Source organism: Oryzias melastigma, linkage group LG19 (assembly GCF_002922805.2).
Source record: "Oryzias melastigma strain HK-1 linkage group LG19, ASM292280v2, whole genome shotgun sequence".
In the NCBI taxonomy this organism is placed as follows: Eukaryota; Metazoa; Chordata; class Actinopteri; order Beloniformes; family Adrianichthyidae; genus Oryzias; species Oryzias melastigma.
Window position 1 is genome coordinate 889,794 of NC_050530.1, and position 20,276 is coordinate 910,069.

The window sequence follows — 20,276 nt, forward strand, 5'->3', positions numbered from 1 at the left end:
TAAATAACTTTCAATATTTTACTCTCCATAAAAATATATTTTGTCAAAATTATATAAGTTGAAAATAATCACAAGATAACATCAGGTCATTAATAACAATAACAAAAAAAGTTCTGGAGGGCCGGATCCGGCCCCCGGGCCTTGACTTTGACACATGTGATCTAGTTAAAGATTTGTATAGTTTGGTAGAAAACCTAGAAAGAATTGTGTTCATTTGGTCATTTTTGGTGAAATTCTGGCTGAGGTCGGTAATGTTGTAGTGTAGATACGAGGTCCAGAAAGAAGCTAAATACAACTGCAGGTTAACAGATGAAGAACATGACATACTCCTTTGGTTAAATATTTATCCAAGCAGCACTGAGCTGAAAAATGTGGAAGGAATGTGATAAAAATGTGAAACATCTCTGATTCAGGAGCTTCTAAATCCACATTCAGCTGCGGTAATTTAAAATAACTGCTTTAGTGTGACGTTCTCACAACCTGGAGGAGGAATTTTAAGTTGGGTCGGTTCTTTGAAGTATGCAATCCTTCTTCCATTCAGTTCTCTTGAAGACTCTAAGACTGTGTTTTACTAATTTGACTTTACATGTTTAGAAACTGTCTCACAGTCCTTAAAGCACTTATCTTCAATTATTTACTTTTATTTAATTGTGTGTTTTGCACAAACATTTTCTCTCTGATTACTGGAAATGCTGCCAAAATACTGAATCAGCTCAATTTGGAATCACTAGTTCACTCTTTAATGTTTATTTTAAACAGTTTGTTTGACTATTAGCTGGTTCTTGAAAATGTTCATTTTATTTGGGTATAACAATGTTTTAATGAAGTGGTGACATAAACCTAACAAATGTGTGAGAGTTTTCTCAACAAATTATTATTTTTTCTACAAACAACTGGCAAAAAGCTGTTTGTTGAATGGAAAAATATGATATCTTGCATTAAAGTAAATTCAGTCCATGGATTTGATAATAAGAAACAACATCTTGTGATTCAAGATCAATTTGTGTCAGGAGTCAGAGCTCTGACTCCCCCTCTGGTCACCGGCAGGAGCCATCTCCAGAGTTCTAACTCCCCCACTTGCTTCTCACTCTGTGTGAAGTATTGTTTGTACCACTCTGCCTGCATTACCGAGCGTTTTTATCTGGACCTGATCTTCTGTCTCTGACCCTGCTTTATCTCTGATTACCTGCCGCCTGCCCAGACCCTCACCTGGACTCTGAGATCTCTAGTCTCTTCTTGGATGATTTTGATAGACCCCTACCTGTCTGACCCTGATTTAGCTTTGTGTTGGCTTTTAGCTGTGCTCAGTTCCTGACTGAACTAATAAACCTGCTGCAGGTGGAACCAGCTGCCTGCCTGTTTGTGACTATTTGGTTTTGTTCAATATTTTTAAACCTGTCTTGAGCAGTTCTAAAAGGAGTTGATGAGCTGTTACTGATCTCTAAAAATTTAAATCTAATACTTCTTCCAAGCTTATTCCAAGTGAAATTTGTTGTTACTTTGTGTATTACTTTGTTTTGTCTCCAGCTAAGTGTGAGTTCTTATAAGTTAATGTGGTTCAAGAAGTTGCCAAACTGTAAAGATTTCATGGATGTCTTAAAAGTGTGGTACACTAATGAACTCAGGTCCAAACTTTATGGGGAGTCTGTGGAGCATTCGTTCAACGGGTCTTCAAACCAGTCGCTACTTAAAGAGAGTCCGTGAGATTATTAGAGATTCTTCCGTTTTTACATCGTGGTTGCAAAGTAACACCGACATTCAAAGCCTCAGATCCTCACCTCCAAGCCGAGGCCTCTGACCTTGGTCGTGACACCTCTCAGGTCAGCAGTGAAAGCCGGTTGTGAGGCCGGATGATGGATCGACCCACTCCGGTTTTCAAAAGAGTCAAAGGAAGGAAAAGTTCCTGAAGTTATGCAGCGTTTCCCCTGCTGTTTGTGTGCTGGGAGCATGCATCAAATGTGGAGGTGTGATCACAGGCACTCATAAAAACACAAAATGGTCTGTTTGCTTGGCTTACACATTAGTTAGTCGCAACAAAAACCAGTGACTGTGCAAAGGTATGTTAGCGCTGTGAGGAATGTCAGAGGGGCTTTTTGCATGTGAATCATTGAACCGAAAGAATTTTCAGACACATCAGTCGATCAGCAAATCCTGCTCATTGAAATCAGGTATATTGATGGGATTTCTCTCTCCTCTGTAATTAGTTTCATGTGTGTTTGGATCCTCAGCTCTAAATAACAGTGTGAAAGTCCTGCGGTAGGCTTGTAAGTGTGAAAATAGCCGTGTTCTTGTTTGTAAAAGTTCCCTGTGAGTGGGAATGGAAGCTGTGTTTAAACAAATCGCCACTACAAAGTTTAGAGGAAATGTGATGAGAAAAACACATTAAAACAGCTGGTGGATTGAGAGTTATGAGTCTATGACCTGTGTTAAACAGAAATGGGTTCCAATGGTTGATTTGACTGAATTTTGTTACACCTCTTAAATACTGAAGGACTCACTTGTTTGGGTCAAAGCATAAGCATCTGCAGAAGATTTTCTGAAGCGTCTACGTTTACAGAGGGCTTTAAGTTTCCTCTAGTTTTTAAAATAGAAACATTTGTCTTAAACTAGTGGTTCTCGATAGCCTCAAAAGACAGTGGACAGTTCTTGTGAGTTTCTCTCAGGACAAAGCTAATAAAAAGTTGTAACTTAATTTGTGGACCAGTTTCACACCAAGCCATTTGTATTTTACTGAAATCCCTGAAGCTGATAGCAAGCTAAAAATATTACCTAAATTCTGATTAAAAAATGGTAAAATGTCTAATTTAGCCAAAACAGCTAGCATAACGCTAAAATATTAGCTAAACTCCAAATTAGCCTTAAAAAACTGAAAGAAGCCTAAAATAGCCAAAACAGCTAGCATATAGCTGAAATAATATTAGCCAAACTCAAAAAATAGCCTAAAAAACTGAAAAAAGTTTAAATTAGCCAACAAAGATAGCAAGTACCTGAAATATTAGCTAAACCCCCCAAAATACCTAAGAAAAAAACGGAAATCCTAAATAAGCCAAAATAGCTTTAATTAAGCTAAAATAAAAATTAGCCTAAAAAGTTAAAAGGCCAAAAATAGCCAAAACAGCTAGTATGTAGCTGAACCGTTAACTAAACTAAAATTTAGCCTAAAAAACTGAAAAAACCCTAAGTTTGCCAAAAATAACTACCATGTAGCTAAAATATTAACTGAACTCCAAAATAGCCTAAAAAAAACGAAAACAAGCCTAAATTTGCCAATAAAGCTAGCATATAGCCAAAATATTAGCTGAGCTCCAAAAAAGCCTATAAACAGAAAAAGCCTAAACTGGCAAAAAATAAAAAAGCTAGCAAGTAGCCGAAATATTAGCTGAACTCCAAAATAGCCTAAACAAAGCCTAAATTAGCCTCAAAAAAGCTAGCAAGTACCTGAAATATTAGCTAAACCTCCAAAACATCCTAAAAAACAAAAACATTAAATTAGTAAAAACAGCTAGCATGTAGCTAAAATATTGGCTAAACTCCAATAGCCTAAAAAACAGAAAACAAGCCTACATTCGCCCAGAAAGCTAGCATGTAGTTGAAATATTAGCTGAGCTCTAAAATAGCCTAAAAACCCTGAAAAATGGCTAAATTAGCCCCAAAAGCTAGCATGTAGCCCAAATATTAGCTAAACTCCAAAATAGCCTAAACAAAGTCTAAATTAACCCAAAAAAAGCTAGCAAGTACCTTAAATATTAGCTAAACCTCCAAAATATCCTATAAAAAACTGTTAAATTAGTTAAAACAGCTAGCATGTACCTGAAATATTGGCAAAACTACCATAGCCCTAAAAAAATTAAAAAACAAGCCTAAATTAGCCAAAATAGCTAGCATGTAGCCGAGATATTAGCTGAACTCCACAATGGCCTAAAAATGAAAGAAGCCTAAATTATTCAAAACAGCTAGCATGTATATGAAATAGTAGCTAAACTCCAAACTAGCCTAAAAAATGAAAAAAGCCTTAACTAGTCCAAAAAGCTAGCATGAGACTGAAATATTAGCTAAACTACGAAATAGCCTAAAAAACGTAATAAGCCCAATTTAGCCAAAAAAAAGCTAGCATGTAGCTGAAATATTAGCTAAACATTAAAAAAGTCCCAAAAAATCTTAGTAAATAGTCCAAAATAGGTAGCAGAATGGTGGAATTTAACAGCTTGAACACAAATAAGCTCAAAAACAGTTTTGAGATGATGAAACTGAAACAATAGTTTCTCCAAACTTGATGTTTTGTTTGGTCAACAGGCCTCATAAAGCAGCAATAACTGGAGCTGAAGGTTGTGGACCAGAAAAACAAACACTTCTATAAACCACTGTAAGAAGATTGATTATTAGTAATGTGTCATCCTTTGCTCAGATTTAATTGAACCTTAGTTTGATCTTCATACTGATGGTTGCAGATGAGATCAGATTGGATCTTCTGCTAAAGAAGAGGAATTGGTTTTACAGGCATGGAGGAAGGAACCGCCGTCCCTGCAGAACATCTGCTCCAAACTCAGCTCCAAATTCCAGAGCTGCAGCTCTGAGTTCGTGTCTCCAACAATCTGCAGTGACGGGCGAATTAAAGTGATGGACTGAAAGGAGAGAGGAAATGTGTTTTTCCTTGAAGGTGGGCGTCTCTTTTCCACATCTTCTCCGTGTCCTCGTGGCTCCATGCCCAGCCACCGCTGGGCGCCGTTCTCCTCTCCGAACCCGGAGACGCGGATCAAAAGAGGGAAAAAAAAGGACAAATGGAAGGAATGAAGGAGGAACCACTCTCGTATGTTATCAATCTGTAACCTGGCCGAGGAGACCAGAAGTTCTCTCTCCTGCAGACGTTTTACAGAAGCCGCGGGTTGTAAACCTCCTTTCAGCTCTTCTGTTTATAGTTTCTCAGACGGACGCTCACTCATAACCACACTCTCACTCAGGCCGCGAGAAACCTTCAGTTTCAAGCAGAGCTCCACTAAAATACACTCTCCTTTTTCACAGCGGGAAATGAAATATCTGGAGGGGAACTTGTGAGGTGCAGAGCTGAGGGATTTGCTGAGCCAGCAGAGCGGACTCCACCCTGTCCCGACTCTCCGGTTTCCTCCAGAGTTCGTTTGTGTTTGAGAGGATCTGGACGGAGGACTGGGCGTCTCGGTGTGTGGTGCTTCCCCCAGGAACTGCTGGCAGATGGAGCAGACTGCGGCTTTCAGACGGGTTAGGAGTTTGGCTCAGCCAGGAGCTGGAACAGAAGAACCGCGCAAACACATCTTTTTTTGTCTTCACCCATTTAATTCTTTGGAAAACAACAAAACAGTTAAAGCTGGAACACAATATCACAAAGGATCAAAATAAAGTTAGACTTTGCAATCCAAAGAAGTGGTTTTAAGTTCAATAAAAACTTTTATTTTAATTAGATGCTTCAATTACATCAGTTTTTTAGGGCTGGGAATCGACAAAAAAATAATAAATTAATCGCAAACCAAGAAAAAAATTAACCACGGTTAATTTTTTATATTTACGGTAATTGTTGACCACTTATTATCCGCCAATAACCACAAAATGGAATTTAAATGGATCAAATAGCCCGCTTTTTGTGAAATAGCGATCTAAACCGAAAAAAGAACAAGATTAAAGTACTAAAAACCTGATTGAATATTTATTTATTTTGAAAATAACCACAGTATAAGTGGGAACAGAACCCAATGAAGTGTTTTAATGTTTAAAGTGTATTAATGCAAGAGAAAGACTGCTGCTCCAAGAAATGTGATTCATTAATAAATATTAATGCATTAATCATAATTTGTTAATTCCATGCGTCAACATGCACGACCCTACAATATTTTAATTTAAGTTTATAAATAAGATAAAAAGTCTTTGTGTCTCCAAAGCACAATATTTTTATAGAAAAATGACTTGATATAAATAAAAGATTAATTAGAAGTTTGTTTCTGTAACTTTCATATTTTTCATAGTTTTCTTCTTTATTCTCGTACAGATGAACTCAAACTCATCATTTTTACAACATTTAGGTTGAAATATGTACATATATTTTTTGTTATTACATTATTCTCCTAAACAACTTTAACTCTTCAGAAAAAAACATTTTTTTCAGTTTTAGTTTATTAATAGCAGTTTAACTTTATAAAAATATATAGACATATTACAAAAAAAACCCAAATAATCTATTTAAATAAATAGTAACATCATAGATTAGCTTTAACAGCATTAATTAGTACAAAAATGTGTTTTTTTTTACATAAACAGAAGGAAATGAAGACAAAAAAACAGGATTTGAAGCATTTATATGTAAATAAAATAGTCTTTATAAAATGTTATTTACAGTCGAATTATTGGTACAATATAAATTTACACCTAAATCAATAGAAGAGAAGAAACATCTTAAGAGATTTTAAAAAAATTTAACTGAAAATGTGAAGTCTTTTACTGTTTATGGAGATTATAATGAGGGTTTATGGGAGGGATAAAACCTGATCAAACCTGGAATATTTTGCTTTTTTATTCCTTTATTATCATAGAAAATAATAATAAATGTGATTGAAATTAAATGTTTTATTTTTTGTAATTGCAGCTTTAAATAAATTTCACACTCTAAAAAATAAGATTTTGCTTAAGCAAATCACTTTTTTTTCAATTTGCTGCTGGTTTGAAATCGTGGTCGTGGCTGGGAGTCTTTGTAGTTCTGAAACCTGCTTCCTCCCACAGTCCAACTGAAGGTTTGAGGAACAGTCTGACCATCGTGTGGTTCTCCGGCATGGACCGTCACTCTCTGCCCCGACAGCTGGGACACATCCAGCCCCTCCGTGACCCCCAGCAGGACGGATCTCACCAAGAAAACGCTTCAGTGGATATATTTATAACCAGCAGCCTGGAGGTCACGCAGAGGTCAGCAACACCCGGACCAAAGAAGACTTCAACGTCCATAAAATGATAATCGTAGAAAAATGAAGTACTCGACATGCACAGCATCTCAGCTTGTGTTTACACAACTGCTACTCTGCAGTTTGTGTATATAAATTCCATTATTTATTTAACATTAATCATTGTTGTTTTGCCTGTTAAAGTTAATACGACAAACATTAAAGGAACAGAGACGTGAAAACTAAAAACCTGAAGCCAGATTTGGGGGATTTGCTCTGCTTTGACTTTTTGCTCCGAGGTTCTTCCTGTTGTAGGTGGTGGAGGAGCGCTAATGAACAGTAAATATACAACAGAAGAAGAATCTCCTCCATACTGGTACCTGTGTGACCGGTGTGGACATCACCTGCTGAACACACGTTCATACATGTGTAAGTACTTTTACTCTGCTGGGTTTTGTTATTTTAGTTTGTAGTTGGACCTTGGTAGTCTTGATTTGCGGTCTTTATTTGTTTTCTTTAGGTAGGTTTTGGTTAGAGGGAGCTGCTGACTCAGACGGTCGGCATGGCTGGCCCAGCAGTCTCCTTGACTTGTTTTATTTTTGGCCATGGTTCCAGTCCTTTTAGGTTTGTCTTTTTGTTTGGACCAGCGTACAATTTGATTTTTGTTCTCCCTTCAGGACAAAGGATTTCCTTTTATTTAATAAGCTGTTCCTTTTTTTTCTTATTGGTGTCCGTAGACCTCAGCCAGGTTTACCCATAGAGGATATAACAGGGAACATTGTTGTTTTCAGGAATTATACGTTTTTTAATGTTTTTTTTTTAACTTCCCTGGATTTTACCCCCTGACCTTAACCAGAGCTCCAGAAACCCATCAGGCTCTCTGCTTATCTAAACTCTGAAGCACTCCATCTTTGTTTCTCTGCTACGAACAGGAGACGCTCTTTTCATCAGCACAGACTCACACAGGCCGGACAGGCATTTCCTGTGGGTGGGACGCGAGAGCGAGACATTCTTGAGCCAGGCACCTCGACTTCCTGCCTCTGTTAACACCTCAGTGAAAGACGCAGTGTGTCCGAGCCGCTGCCGTTCGGACGGAGAGGTCGTCAGGTCCAACACACACAGATTCCTTGATTCAAAATCACTGAAGTGTTGGGACATGGTTTTTATCGTTCGAGTAACCAGTGACCTCTCTGGGGTCTGCACTAAAGCGTGGGAACTTGTGCCTGTCCGAGCCAGAAACCACAACATCTCGTAGCAAAAATCCAGAGTTCACCAACAGGACAGAAAGCTGAGGCCACGGATCTGGCCAACTTCCAAATTTAGCATCAGTGGGATGGTGCAGGAATTTGCCCGATCCATGGAAACAGCGCCACATGACCCGGATGACTCACTGCAGTCGGTACAGAACACATCCAGATGGGTCACAGGGCGGATGGGGACAAGACCGTTTCAACTCGAATCAGATATCTGACCATCAGTTTGTGTCTAATCCAGTAGATATTTCCATAAAATAGCCCTTCATGACAAACTGAACATAAAATAAAAACAAGTATCTTTTAAATATATATTTTTAATAAAACATTTACATTAAATTCATCATCTTTGAGAACATCTTCCATTTATTTGAGGTCTTTGAAGATAATGTTTAGCTGAACTTCTACCAGAACTTTCACATATTTGTGTGTATCTGCTGCCCCCTACTGGCCTCCACTCACAAATGAAAACTGAAGTATTTGTTTTATTTTTTATTTTAATAAAAAACTTTTCTTGAAGCTTTTGATGCTAATGAATATCCTCCGCTGTGGCTGTAAACAGGAAGACATCCGTCAGAGTCTGGCGGCAGCGTCCCCCTCTCACCTTCATGGTTTTCATTTTTCTTCACACAAGGATCGCAGAAGCTGAATTTGATCAGAATATTCAAATCCAGGCCTGTGGACAAAACAAGAAGAGAAGTAATTCAAACAATTAGAAAACAATACCTTACATTTAAAGAAACATCAAATAAACTCTGGACAAAACGTTTAGAATAAGACAAAGGGTATGAGCAACATTCAAACATGGAGGTGGTAGTATAGTGATGTGGAGTTACTTTTCAGCTTCAAGAACTTGTTTGCTTTATTAAAAAAATTATATATATATATATATATATATATATATATATATATATATCTGTCCTCAACCAGAAAAATATTAGAGGAGAATTTTTACCCGTTCATGAACTAAATGTCAAGAAAAAGTGGATTCTCTGAACAGATGAAATAAAATTAGGATCTGAGAGTCGTCTGCTTAAAGTCAGGATCTAAATCCAGCTTAGATACTTATGATCCTCCTAAAAAAGTTGTTTATGTTGAAAAATTCTCACAAACATCAATTTAGAGAAAGATATGACGCCAACAACGACAAAAATCATAAATGACTAAATTGTATTTATTCTAAAGCGTGTCAAAGTCAAGGCCCGGGGGCCGGATCCGGCCCTCCGGGTAATTACTAGGGCTGGGTATCAATTTTAAGTTTACACATTTTTACATATTTGTTTAGAAATACATTAATAGTCTAATATATTTATATTAATCTGATCCAGTTCACATTCTGTAAAATGTATCAGTGAAATAATGAGATTGTTAATATCATACAGAGTTACATGGATTCTCTAAAGGAGAAGTTCTAACTAAAATGTTCAGATCATTAACATTATAAACATTGTTCTGCTTCTCCTGGAGGACGTTTCAGTTTGGCCACTAGGTGGCAATCGCACTATAGCATTACAGCTTATTCCAGAAGAAGACAGTATAAGCAAACAATGATATTTTAGACCAAAAATTGTTACTTAAAAAAATATTTCCTTAAAAGAGTTTGGAAAATGTATACATGCGAGTTTATAAAGATGTTCATTTAGTCAGAAATATATTTATTGGTCGTCCGAGCGTTAGCATTAGCCGTCCTATGGGAAATTCCATGAATCGCTAGCATCAAACTAGCAGACTTTAGCTTTATGTGCTAAATCGATTTATATTTTGTATTTATCGATTATTGATCTATTTAGCTTAAATTGATTAATTCCTTTTATTAACCCAGCCCTAGTAGTTCTATCCGGCCCTCCAGATGATTTTATTTTATTGTTATTAATGACCCGATGTTATCTTGCGCTCATTTCTAACTTGTATAATTTTGACAAAATGTATTCTTATTTAGAGTAAAATATTGAAAGTTATTTAAAATTTAAGTTGATTTATTCTGGAATAATATTCCTGCCTTTTTATTATTCATATTTATGTTAAAAAGTTACACTTTAATTTTTTTTAATTGGTGTTTGCTAGCTTTTTTGGACTATTTTGGCATTTACAACGTTTTTTTAGGCTATTTTGAAATTTAGCTAATATTAACACGCTAGCTGTTAAGGCTAATTTAGCCCCCCCCCTCCAGTTTTTTTAGGCTATTCTGAAGTTTAGATATTTTTTATCTACATGCTAGCTGGTTAACTTAAGTTCATAATTATGTAAAAAGTTACAGTTTTAAAGTTTTTAAAATGTAGCTTTAGAGTGTTCATTAGATGTTTATCCTGTTCGACCCGCGACCTAAGTTGTGTTTTGAAATGTTTGCCCCTTGTGTGATTGAGTTTGACACCCTTGTTCTAAAACCAGGTTTTGAAGCAATTGGAATATAAAATACAAAGTGTAATAATAAATTGGTTTTCGTATGTATTAATTATTTAGGTAACTCAACTACTCGTGTAAAATAAAGACATCAACTGTCTTTGTTCCCAGTCTGTGCATCAGTGAAGAGGTCGTGGTTTTGGTCTGGTCTCACCGTCCCGGCGTCTCCAGAATCAGAGGGATGTTCTCCAGTCTGGGTTCATTGACGATGTCTCGGAACGCAGAGATCCCAATGTTACCTTTACCTATATCTTCATGCCGATCAAGATGACAGCCGAGTTGACCTGTAAACCGCACCGAAAGATTTAATACTTCAGGAAATAGTTCACTAATCACTTTAATGTTGGTAATCAAACCTGCTTACCTTTGGAATCATTGAGGTGGAGTGCTCTGAGATAGTGACGCCCTACTTCCTGATCAAACTGATCCAGCATGGCTTTAACCCCTCCCTCTGCTGCCAGATCATAGCCTTCCAGGAGAAGACCACGGGTTAAAGTTGGGCAGGTTTGCTGGTAAAAATGGAGGATTGACTCACCTGCTGAAAAGGCGTGACAGGTATCCAGACACACTCCTACTCTGCTCTGGTCTCTCACTCTGTCGATGATGCTCCTGAGTTCTGAGAACTTACCGCCCACTGTGCTGCCCTGGCCACTCATGTTCTCCAGCACTGGTCATGTGACGGAGAAGAAAAACAACATTTATGAGTGCGAGTAGTGATTTACCGACAAGAAAACTACGACTGGTTCAAAACGACATCCTGATCTGGAAGTCAAAACAGAGGAAAAAAAAATTAAAAAGTAATCCTGTGGAGTCAAATGTCTGATAAGTTTCGTTATCTGATACCTGGATACAAATATTTAACCGTTTTAGTCTTTTGTATTGATCAGATTATCTGTTTAAGTGTCAAAAACTGCCAGATACCAACTTGGACGAGGGAAACAATTTCTACCAGACCAAGTTTTCATCATTCTTCCCCCACTGTGCTTGACAACTGAAATCACAGGTTATGGTTTTCCAAAACTATGATGCCCTTATGTACTTTTTGAATAATCAAGGTTTTCTCCAGGAACTTTTCTAACAAAACAGAAAATACCAACTTCTTTATGGGTGTTTTTCGTCAACTTTCACCTGTAACCACATCAGGTATTTGCTGGTGGGCGTGGTTAATGGCTCCAGCTATCTTTTCCACACACTGTTCAGTGGTGATAGTCCCCAGTGAGGAGCCAGGATGGAAGTTATACAGCTTCAGGCCCAGCATGTGGCAGCGGCTGAGCTCATCCACCAGCAGCTCCTGGCTCTTCGCAAACACATCTAGAAGAATCGCAAACACAAAAGATGAACGCAACACACAAAGCTGCGGAGCAAGCAGTAAGGATCCGACGAACCCTCTTTAGGAGATCCACAGTTCATCAGATAGGAGCCGTGGGGCAGGATGTGGGCGGGATCAAATCCGTGTGAGGAACACTGATCCCGGAACTTTTCTGCAGCAGATGGATCCAGAGCAGGCCTCTTCCAGGAGCGCTGAGAACCCAGAAACAAGGCGAAACTGTTGCCTCCCATCTGTAGACACGAGTCTACGGCTTTCCATACCCCGCCTGTGGACAGCAGCATGAACGTCAACAACACTCAGTTCACGTCAAGGGAGCTCCGTCCTGCTTTGTCACATTTTTAATGAAATTAATCCCTCAAGCTCCGTTCAAAATGTGGCTGTTTGGTGGAAAGTTGTGGTCATCAAGGGTTTACAGATTCAGGGGAAACTATTTTCAAATAAAAGGAAATGAATTTGTCCCCTAAACAACAACTATTGGCCGTAGTACCATTTGCTACAAAAGCACAATCATCGTCCATTCCCCAACAACCTCACTGCATTATAAATTAACAGTCCCAAATGATAATTTCCACACTGCCAGTAAATATATAAATATATATTAGGATATATTAGGATGGAGAAAAGCGGTGCGAGCTGCTGCATTTACATTAATCGTGTTAATGGTTGAAAAGTTACCGTAAAACAAAGAACATAAACACTGGAGCTTTGATGTTAAAGGGTCTTTAAGCTCAAAGATTCAGGGCATTGAATTTGTTCTAGAGCAGGGGTGTCAAAGTCAGTCGCACAAGGGGCCTAGATCCAAAGCACACCTTAGGCCGCGGGCCGAACAAGATAAACATTTATGGAACACTCTAAAACAAAAAAATTGTAAAACTTTTAAAATGTAACTTTTCAACATAATTATGAACTAGATATATAGCATTACCTGTGATAATGCTATGAATGCTGGAAGAATGAATTCGGCAGCTGAAAATGCTAGCGCTGGTAGCCAAGGATGCTGAAATTGATAGCTAAAAACACTGAAGCTGATAGCTAAAAACGCTGAAGCTGATAGCCAGCTAAAATGTTAGCTAAATGCCAAATTAGCCTAAAGAAACGAAGGCTAGCCAAAACAGCTAGCATAGCTGAAAAAAAACAGCTAAACTTCAAAATTGCCTAAAAAAATGAAAAAAGCATACATTAGCCAAAACAGTTAGCATGTTGCTGAAATAGCTAAGCCCAAGAATGGACTAAAAAACTGAAAAAAGTTTAAATTAGCCAAATCAGTTAGCATGTAGCTGAAATGTTAGCTAAACTCCAAAATAGCCTAAAACTGAAAAAAAGCTTAAATTAGCCAAATCAGTTAGCATGTAGCTGAAATATTACCTAAACTCCAAAAAAAAAATGCCTAAAAACATTTTAGTAAATGCCAAAATAGTCCAAAAAGCTAGTAGAATGACAATTTTTAAATCTTTAAAACTTTAACTTTTTAACTACAAATCATAAAACAGAAGGAATATTATTTCAGAATAAATCAACTTAAACCTTAAAGAATATTTTGCTCTCCATAAAAATATATTTTGTCTAAATTATACAAGTTAGAAATAATCTTAAAATAACATCGGGCCATTAATAATAACAAAATAATCTGGAAGCCCGGGTATAATTACACAGGGGCCGGATCCGGCCCCCGGGCCTTCATGAAGCAAATAAAGCTTCGTGAAGCTTTTTGCTGCAGTGAACTGGATGAAAGGCTTCAATGATTCATGAAGCTTCATTTACCCATCACTACTAAAGTAACTTCTTCATGGGTAGAAATGTTATCCAGTTGTTCACTTTACTCAGAATTATGCTCTCTCCTAGTTTATTTTTTAATTTCTTGTCTAAGAGAAAGAGAACTTACCTTGAATTCCAACGTGAGCTCCGATGAACTTCTTCCTCCTCCTCCCCGCGTCTCCCTCCTCTTCTTCAGCCTTCCTCTCGGTGTTTTTGCTGTCTTCCTCCACCAAAGCATCTTCGCTTTTCCTCTTTCGCGCCCCTCTTTTTCTCGGACCCATTCTGTCCAAAACTTATCTATTCGCGCGCGTGAGTCTGTAGCGCCCAACAGGCGCTGAGTTTGCTCACCGAAAGTTGGTGAAGGTCAGGAAAGAAAAAAAATCGAGTTTTTATTCGTCCCTCCTGACAGCAGCAGCCACTCACGGCGCTTCCGCGCAGCTGCTCCCATTGGAGCCGCTTCATGCTGAGCAGCAAAATGGCCGCCCGTCAACCGACCGACTGCACGGCGTTCTGAAATTTAAATTCTTCTGCACGCCTCGGTTCACGTTCTCGTCGCGGTAGTGCGTCCGTACAGCCCGGTAGCTCGCCCGTCTCTTTCCCCCGTCTCCAGCCTCTGGCTCGGCTCTCCGCTCAGGCGTTTCTCGTAGCCTCGACGAATGCCTCAAAAATTCAAAAAAAGAAAAAAATCGCACTGAAGCACTTTAAGCTAAGCTAGCTAGGACGCTAGCACACCTTCATATGTGATTCCTGAGGTGGGTATCCGTGTGCTTTTCTAAGAATGTTGATGTGTATGCATGCAGAAAGACGTCTGTGGTCACGCTAACCTGCTGGTTAACCCGGTTAGTGCTAGTAACTTGTAGCTGCTGTCAGTCGGGCACTTTAGCTCGTTTGGCTAGTAGCTGTAGCAGCATCTGTGGTATTAGCATAGCTGAGAATCCGGCCTTTAGTGGGCTTTCTGTTCGGAACCAGAACCGAACTTTCCGTACATCCAGTCTGCCGGTGTTAACCGGGCGGTACCGCTATCTGTGGGTATTGTATGTCGATGAAGGACGAGCTAAAACCACTCCTTAAAATTAGCATCAAGGGTTGCTAGTAGTGCTGCTAGATGAGAATCAGGTGTAAAGGTGGATTTAAATGCTTTCATTTACTCTCATTTGTGTGTTAAATCACATAATTTTAGTATTTTGTCATGAAATGTGGCTTTCCGGTGTGAGTTTATCCGTTTAAGTGTTTGACAGAAGCAGCTTCACCGTAACCTGCAGTTTGGGTGGATAGAAGTAACATCCAGTTTGAAAATATCATCCAGCAAACTCAGATTTGTTGGTTACTATGGGGGTTGTTTTCTACAAGTGGCTTTAGGCGAAAACGAAACCAAAAATGAGCTAACCTTTCTAAACCACGAATTAAATCAAACCTGTGACTGTTTTTCCACTATTAGCTCAGTCATTTGACATGTTAATTATTGCCAACATATGAATGAGTTTCCTGGTGCAGCAGTTTGAAAAAAAAATGCAGTTTTTGAAAACGCCACAGCTCCTGTTCTCATGTTTCACGTGCCAGGAAGCTCCACAGCTGGGGATTGTTATGGTTTTCATAACCAAATGTGGCTCATACTTTGACAACAAGATGAAACCACAACAGCAACGTCTTGGCGTGGCTTTTATTGCATTTTTTGGTATATATTTTGACCATTAGTTGTATTAATTTAGTGCAGGGATCGGCAACGTTTAAAGTAAAAGAGCCATTTGGGCTCGTTTTCTACTGATCAAAACCAAGTAGAAGCCACATAGTCTTACTTTAGTCTTTAATATTTTTTTTTGATAGTAAATATGAATTTTGTCTAGTTTTTGGCACAAACAAAAATGTAAAAAAAAACTAACATCTCAAAATATTATTTTGAAGAAGCGAGTGCTGATGGCTAAAGATGCTGAAATTGTTTGCAAATAATGCTAAAATTGAAGGCTAAAAACGTTAAAGCCTATAGCTGAAATATTAGCTAAATGCCAGATTAGCCTAAAAAAACCAACAAAAAAGGTTAACCAAAACAGCTAGCATGTAGCAGAAAAAAAGCCTAAAAACTGAAAAAAAGCCTAAATTAGCCAAAACAGTTAGCATGTAGCTGAAATGTTAGCTAAACTCTAAAATGAACAAAAAAAAACTTAGCATCTCAAAATATGATTTTGAAGGTGCTAGTGCTGATGGCTAAAGATGCTGAAATTGATAGCAAATAATGCTAAAATTGATGGCTAAAAATGTTAAAGCTGATAGCTGAAATATTAGCTAAATGCCAGATTAGCCTAAAAAAACCAACAAAAAAGGTTAACCAAAACAGCTAGCATGTAGCAGAAAAAAAGCCTAAAAACTGAAAAAAAGCCTAAATTAGCCAAAACAGTTAGCATGTAGCTGAAATGTTAGCTAAACTCTAAAATAGACTAGAAAAAAAACTAGAAAAATTTTCAAAATAAAAGATGCTCTGTTAAAAACAGGATCATCTTAGTGTAGCTAGTAACGAGTGTTGTGCAGCATAAGATACAATGCTTTTAACTAATAAAAGATCCAGCTTTTTAACAAAGTTTTGCTTTGCATATAAAATATGTTCATTCTGGAGGTAGAGTTGAACAAAGAAGACGTCAACAGGGATGTAAAAACCTACAAAATTTATAATCTCAGTGCACCTCAGCCATTAATTTATAAATTTAAATAAATGCTAATTAAGTAATCCTTACTTTAAAAATTTGCTTTTTTCTTTTTCCTTTTTTTGTTATTTTTCCTCAACAGTCTTACACTTTTGGGTTTTGTCCTTTTAGTTTGGGTTTGGTAGTCTTAGTTTGTGGGCTTTGTTTATTTGTTTTCTTTAAGTAGTATTGGTTAGCTGACTCCGACGGTCGACATGACTGGGTCAGCAGTCAGTAGTTTTTACAGCAAGTAGTAATAGTAATACTAATTCCAGAAGGACCGTTTTGAGTTTAACTGGTTAATATTGGACCTTGATGTTGAATATTCTTCTTTTTTTTAGAAGAGAGGAGCATCAGGTCAGGAGCAGCAGTTCATGGAAGACAAGAAAAGGAAAAAAGACGACAAAAGGAAAAGGGAAGCCTCTCAGAAGGTGCGTCTCTTCAAATATTGTTTGGTATGCAAAGCAGATCAGTTTGACACAATATTTTGAAGCAGTTTACTTTACAAAATACATTTATTTGCATTTTCAGCAGGAAATTGTGCGTTTTAGTGCATCTTTCAGCTGAAATTTGTTTTTTTTTATCATTTTTGATGGCACTGTAGCCCTATACTATGATGAAAATGTACATTAAATACAACCACAAACATAGTTGTAGTGATCTGACTGGTCTCAGAGGAACCGGTTTCCTTCAGAAATGAAAGTCAATGAGGTCTTCCTCTGTAAATGCCTTTTAATGTACACGTTTAACCACTTTAGGAACTTAAAACAGTTTGGAATTCAGATTTATTTATCTTACTATTTTAGTTGATTCACATTTTTCCTAAAATTAGAAGAAATAGTTCTTTGTCGTTTTGTTTTCATACTATATTTTTCTGTTAAGATACAGCTTCTTTATGTCTTTGATTGTGATGGTTAATTTATGTTTCTTTTATTCTTTTTAGGTTACAGAACAAAAAAACAAAGGTAAGTTGCTCTAATTTACACACTTTGAGGTCTCTTTTCTGCTGTTTCAATGAGAGTTGGCTCTCATTGAAAAATCATTTTGGTTTTATTTTGAATAACAACAATCATTGGAGCTTGGAGCCTATCTCACCTCATATTGTGTTTTTGATAAAAGTAATAATTTTTACTTTATTGTTTTGATTCCTTGTAGTGCCAGACTTGACAAAGCCAGCTACTGCCCAATCTCCTGCCTCTCAGAGCAGCTCTGCCTCCCCCAGCCCTGGGCCACACCCCTCCGCTTCTCCATCTCCAGCGACCCTAGGCCCTGGCAGTGCTGCCACCCCATCACAGGGCGGCAACAATGCCAAGCGCCTGGCGGTGGCCAACGGACAGCCCTCCACCTCCAGTTCTTCCTCCACCTCCGGCAGCCCCGGCGCCGCCGGGAACGGCAGTGCAGGTAGCGGAGGCGGAAACCAGGCGCCTCAGCAGCCGCAGCGCTACATGCCGAGAGAAGTGCCGCCCCGATTCCGCTGCCAGCAGGACCACAAAGTGCTACTGAAGAGGGGCCAGCCGCCGCTGTCCTCCATGCTGCTGGGAGGAGGAGATAATGCGAGTTCAAACATGGCTGCTGCTTCAGGTAAGTGTTGGTACGGGGGCGGACATGATTAGTCGACTAATCAACGGCTATTAAAATAGTCAACAACTAATTTATTAGTTGATTAGTTATTTTATATTATATGAAGTCAGAGTGTAGAAAAGTTTTACAAAGTTATGAGCGTTCGGCACCAAAATGCACTTTTTTGTGCATCCTGCTCCTTTCTGTACATTTATATGCACGTAAAAACTCAATGTCACACTTTCAGCAGTTTGATCAATTTTGGTATCAAAACATTCGACTTGTTCAGGACATTACAGCTTTTTTTTGTTTGTTTTTCATAAACGTTATAGTTTTTGAAATATTGAGCAAAAATGCCCCATAGGAAATGAAAGAAAAAGTCTTAAAATGTCGTACTTTTAAGTAGATTAGCAACAAGCCTTTAACGTTTTGAACTTTTTATATTAATTTTTTTTACATTTGGAGTTTACCAAGTATTTTACCAACATGCTAACATTTGTTATCCACTGGGGTTTTTGGTTAATTTAGAGTTTAGCTAATATATTAGCAACATGCTAACATTTTTGGCTAATTTATTCTCCACTGGGGTTTTCTATACTAATTTCGAGTTTAACTAACATTTTTGCAACATGCTAACGTTTTTGACTAATTTATTATTTACTGAGGTTTTTAAACACTAATTTAGGGTTTAGCTAAAATATTAGCAACATGCTAACGTTTTTGGCAAATTTGTTATCCACTGGGGTCTTTAATGCTAATTTAGAGTATAGCTAATATTGTAGCAACATGCTAACGTTTTTGACTAAATTGGTTTACAGAGGAATTTTAGGCTATTTTTGAGTTTAGCTAGTATTTAAGCAACAAGCTAGCTTTTTTGGCCAATTTGGAACCTGCTAAGGTTTTTCGGCTAATTTAAATTTTAGCTCATATTTAAACAACACACTTAATATTTTTGCAAAATTGGCATGGATTAGGGATTTTTACGCAATTTTACTCCAAAATTTTCAGAAATTTAGGTCAACTTCCGAACTCTTTCATAGTATTTTTGTAAAATTTCCAGTCTTTTAGCAAATGTAACATTTTGCAAATAGCTTTTCAGCTCTTCAACACTAGCATTATCACAGGTAATGCAACTTTCTAGTGATATTTAAAACGGAGAGATCAAAATCTTATCTTTTGTGAAAAATATTTAATTTCTTCATATACTAACCTCATTTGATTTAATCTTGTTTTAATCCCAGAAACTAATGAAGGACAGAGGCTGCACAATTCATTAAAAGTTTAGTAAACTATCACCCTAATTATCTTTATTTTTCTTAGTTTAAAGCTACTGATGGTTAAGATGTGTGCTTTGTATCCACTTTGCGCATGACCCGATTAGTCGACTAATCTGAAAAACTAATAGGTGATTAGTTGACTGTTAAAATAATCGCTTGTGGCAGCACTAGTGTGTACTGAGAGTTTGGTTCCCCTCATGCATCGTTTTACATTTTAATGCATTCTTTTCTCTTTCTCCAGATTCCGGTTTGGCTGCTTCCTCTATGACCCTCACCTCATCATCAGTTGCTGCTTCTACAACAAGTTCTAATTATGCAAATTCCATGTGGGGGGCAAGCTCAGGCAGTCAGGCCTCCTCTCAGGGCAGGGAGAAGGTCATTGTCGATGGCAATGACGAAGAGGAGTGGCCTAGTATTGGTGGCGGCGACGGAGGAAACGGCGGCGGTGGAATGCCCGTGAACAGCACCAGTGCCTCTGGCAGCCGGTCCTCCCCCACCTCCTCGTTCTCTTTGCCCAATGAATGTATGCACTCGTCCAGTGGAGTGGCGTGGGGGACGACTGGAGGAGGTTCTGCCGTAGCTGCAGCTGGGCCTCTGCTACAGCAGGCCTCCTCACTTTCCAAAGCCCCCGCTGTGCTAGGGGGCCACGACGCCAGTGGCCCCGCCGACGGCAACAGTGGGATTCCAGGTGCCAACTTCAGTCCAAATGCCAACCCTTCGGCCTGGCCTGCCTTGGTGCAGCAGGACGGCCCCGCTGCTGCTGGGGAGGGAGGTCTGACCTCCTTCCATCATCAGGGCTCCGGAGGGTCTGCCAACAACTCCGCCTCCTTGGGGCTGGGAGGCGGAGCGGTTGGGGTGCTCGGGGCTCATCCGTCTATATCTGTGAATCAGTCCAGCGCCCATCAGCACCAACTTCACCAAATGCAATCCAGAGAGGTGGGAGGATCAAAGTGGGACAATGAAGCAGCGGGACCAAAAAGTGCAGGAGGGGAAAGGATGGGAGGAGCGGACCACGGTTTGGGAGGAGGCGCAATGAGTGTGGATGAGCACAGCCTCGCCTCGTCCTGGAGAGGCCAGCCTTCTTCTTGCCCTGCAGCCAACTCCAAAATGGGTGCCTCAAGAACTGAAGG

The 20,276-nt window shown here is 38.7% G+C and overlaps 2 protein-coding genes across 2 annotated transcripts in view; one reads left to right on the forward strand and one right to left on the reverse strand.

The window, feature by feature from the left end:
* Positions 1 to 4,293: 4,293 nt before the first annotated feature.
* The window catches only part of tnrc6b (trinucleotide repeat containing adaptor 6B), a gene marked incomplete in the record, with an annotated part of 31,880 nt that continues 15,897 nt past the window's right edge, over positions 4,294 to 20,276 (forward strand). The window contains 9 exon segments of the mRNA XM_024285450.2: positions 4,294 to 4,363; positions 4,449 to 4,657; positions 5,020 to 5,232; positions 6,742 to 6,921; positions 7,212 to 7,325; positions 16,651 to 16,740; positions 17,253 to 17,274; positions 17,465 to 17,890; positions 19,388 to 20,276. Of these exon segments, the coding sequence (XP_024141218.1) occupies positions 16,684 to 16,740; positions 17,253 to 17,274; positions 17,465 to 17,890; positions 19,388 to 20,276 (1,394 nt within the window).
* On the reverse strand, positions 8,627 to 14,075 carry si:ch211-141o9.10 (probable endonuclease 4). Its single transcript, XM_024285453.2, has 7 exons — positions 13,762 to 14,075; positions 11,935 to 12,144; positions 11,678 to 11,860; positions 11,085 to 11,216; positions 10,914 to 11,018; positions 10,704 to 10,833; positions 8,627 to 8,825 (listed from the first exon to the last, which is right to left on the reverse strand). Exons 1-7 carry the CDS (start codon positions 13,913 to 13,915, stop codon positions 8,765 to 8,767), a joined length of 975 nt encoding a protein of 324 aa, XP_024141221.1. The 5' UTR covers positions 13,916 to 14,075; the 3' UTR covers positions 8,627 to 8,764.